We start from the raw sequence: 2,227 nt of genomic DNA on the forward strand, positions 1-2,227 counted from the left end.
GGTGAAATTTCTGGGGACATTCATAAACACTGGTGAAATTTCTGGGGACATTCATAAACACTGGTGAAATTTCTGGGGACATTCATAAACATTGGTAACATTTCTGGGGACATTCATAAACATTGGTAACATTTCTGGGGACATTAATAAACATTGGTTACATTTCTGGAGACATTCATAAACATAAGTTACATTTCTGGGGACATTTATAAACATTGGTTACGTGTACGTGATAAAACCCATTTATTGTTCATATCTCATTCTTTCTCTACATACCTCCATCTTCACTTGCATCTGTCATTTCCTGTAACATTCGAAAGGCATATGATGGAATAGATCCTCCTTGGTAACGAGGTTCAATTGGGCCATCATTTCTCTGGTCGCCATCTTGGTTGTCATCCATGCCGGCTGCGAAAAGGTTCAACCATGTTAAAGTGCCGTTTTGTACTTTAAGAAGTGGTTGTCAGTACACAACACAATTGGCTTATACGAATAGAATGTTGATTAGTGGCTAGAGTAGAAAAATCACAGTCTGTAACGTTATACTTTAAGTACTGGCTAAATGTATTCCTTTTATCCGTTGGATCATAATCACTGGTTTAAAGAGTGGTTTGAAAAAAATGGATAAACATTGTCAGTTTTCAGTTAATGTTGAGACTGTAAATAGCAACCATTAAGTAAAGGTCTACAGTAAGTTTCGAAGTTGTTGTCATATTTTAACAATAACTACTTTAGGTTTAAATATATATATAGTTAGCAAAACTTTAAATGGTTGACTCTGTTAGATTTGTTGAAGATAATAATCCTTATACTGTTTTGTAATTAAGCACAAACCTACACAAGGGCTATCTGTGCTCTGCCCACCACGGGTATCGAAACCCAGTTTCTAGCAGTATAAGTCCACAGACATACCGCTGTGCCACTGGGGAGCGTTTTTTTTTAAATACACATACATATATACACACACACATTACTTAAATAATGCTCTATAAGTTGGAGGATTTTAGTAAAAAAAAAGGGGACTTTTCTTACTGGCAGGTGGGGGTGGTACATAACAGTCACCATCGGAACTTGTCATTCTTTGAATTGCCTGGAAAGCTGGAGAGGGAAAGGGGTTTCTTCTCAATCCAGAAAACCTAATCTCATCTTCTTCATGTTTCTTTGGAACATCTGGAATGAATATATATATAAATATGTACTTTTTCTAGAACCTTTTTTACGTTTATAGACGTGAACATTGTTTCTAGTTGTTGTAAACATAAAACGTCTTTTCCTAGTTGCTAATATAATATTGCAAACGTTTATTCTGAGAAGCCCCGAAACATTCACCATTATTTTGAGTTCCATAAAAAATTGTGTAAGCAAAACAAATACACAATTTAATTCTTAAAGTTTTGTCTTCTAAACGTCTCGAAGTTTTTTAATGATCTATTCACTCTCATTGGTGACTTTTATTAACTTCCTGTTTGTTTGTTGATAGGCTATCTGTCCTCTATCCACCAGGAGTATCGAAACCGGTTTCTAGCATTATAAGGCTTCAGACTTTTTTTCTGAGTCACTAGGGGGCTTTTATTAATTTTCATCCTTCACAGTATATTGATAAATACAATATATTTTACATCTTTTGTTTATTTTGACATGATAAAACACATGTAGATGAACATGTTCCCACATCATTTAAAACACAAACTTACAACAAAGTTTTTACTCGACTCTAACATTTGGTTCTTCACCATCAAGGGTAAGAGAAGTTTGAAACCTGTTCTCAATATTTCATTCACACCCTCGTAACGTTCTCAATACTTCATTCACATCTCCTTAACGTTCTCAATACTTCATTCACATCTCCTTAACGTTCTCAATATTTCATTTACATCTCCTTAACGTTCTCAATATTTCATTTACATCTCCTTAACGTTCTCAATACTTCATTCACATCTCCTTAACGTTCTCAATACTTCATTCACATCTCCTTAACGTTCTCAATACTTCATTCACATCTCCTTAACGTTCTCAATACTTCATTCACATCTCCTTAACGTTCTCAATACTTCATTCACATCTCCTTAACGTTCTCAATATTTCATTTACATCTCCTTAACGTTCTCAATACTTCATTCACATCTCTCTATCGTTCTCAAGATTTCATGCACATCTCTCTATCGTTCTCAAGATTTCATGCACATCTCTCTATCGTTCTCAAGATTTCATGCACATCTCTCTATCG

The 2,227-nt window shown here is 34.8% G+C and overlaps 1 protein-coding gene across 1 annotated transcript in view; it reads right to left on the reverse strand.

The window, feature by feature from the left end:
- Positions 1-1,166, reverse strand: part of LOC106475262 (DNA translocase FtsK-like) — a 9,290-nt gene extending 8,124 nt beyond the window's left edge. The window contains exons 1-2 of the mRNA XM_013935960.2: positions 1,033-1,166; positions 277-408 (exon numbers count right to left, since the gene is read on the reverse strand). Coding sequence (XP_013791414.1) covers positions 277-408; positions 1,033-1,078 — 178 coding nt within the window. The 5' untranslated portion in view covers positions 1,079-1,166. The remainder of the gene's footprint in view (positions 1-276; positions 409-1,032) is intronic.
- Positions 1,167-2,227: the final 1,061 nt, after the last annotated feature.

The sequence above is a fragment of the Limulus polyphemus genome, unplaced genomic scaffold (genome assembly GCF_000517525.1).
Source record: "Limulus polyphemus unplaced genomic scaffold, Limulus_polyphemus-2.1.2 Scaffold8310, whole genome shotgun sequence".
In the NCBI taxonomy this organism is placed as follows: domain Eukaryota; kingdom Metazoa; phylum Arthropoda; class Merostomata; order Xiphosura; family Limulidae; genus Limulus; species Limulus polyphemus.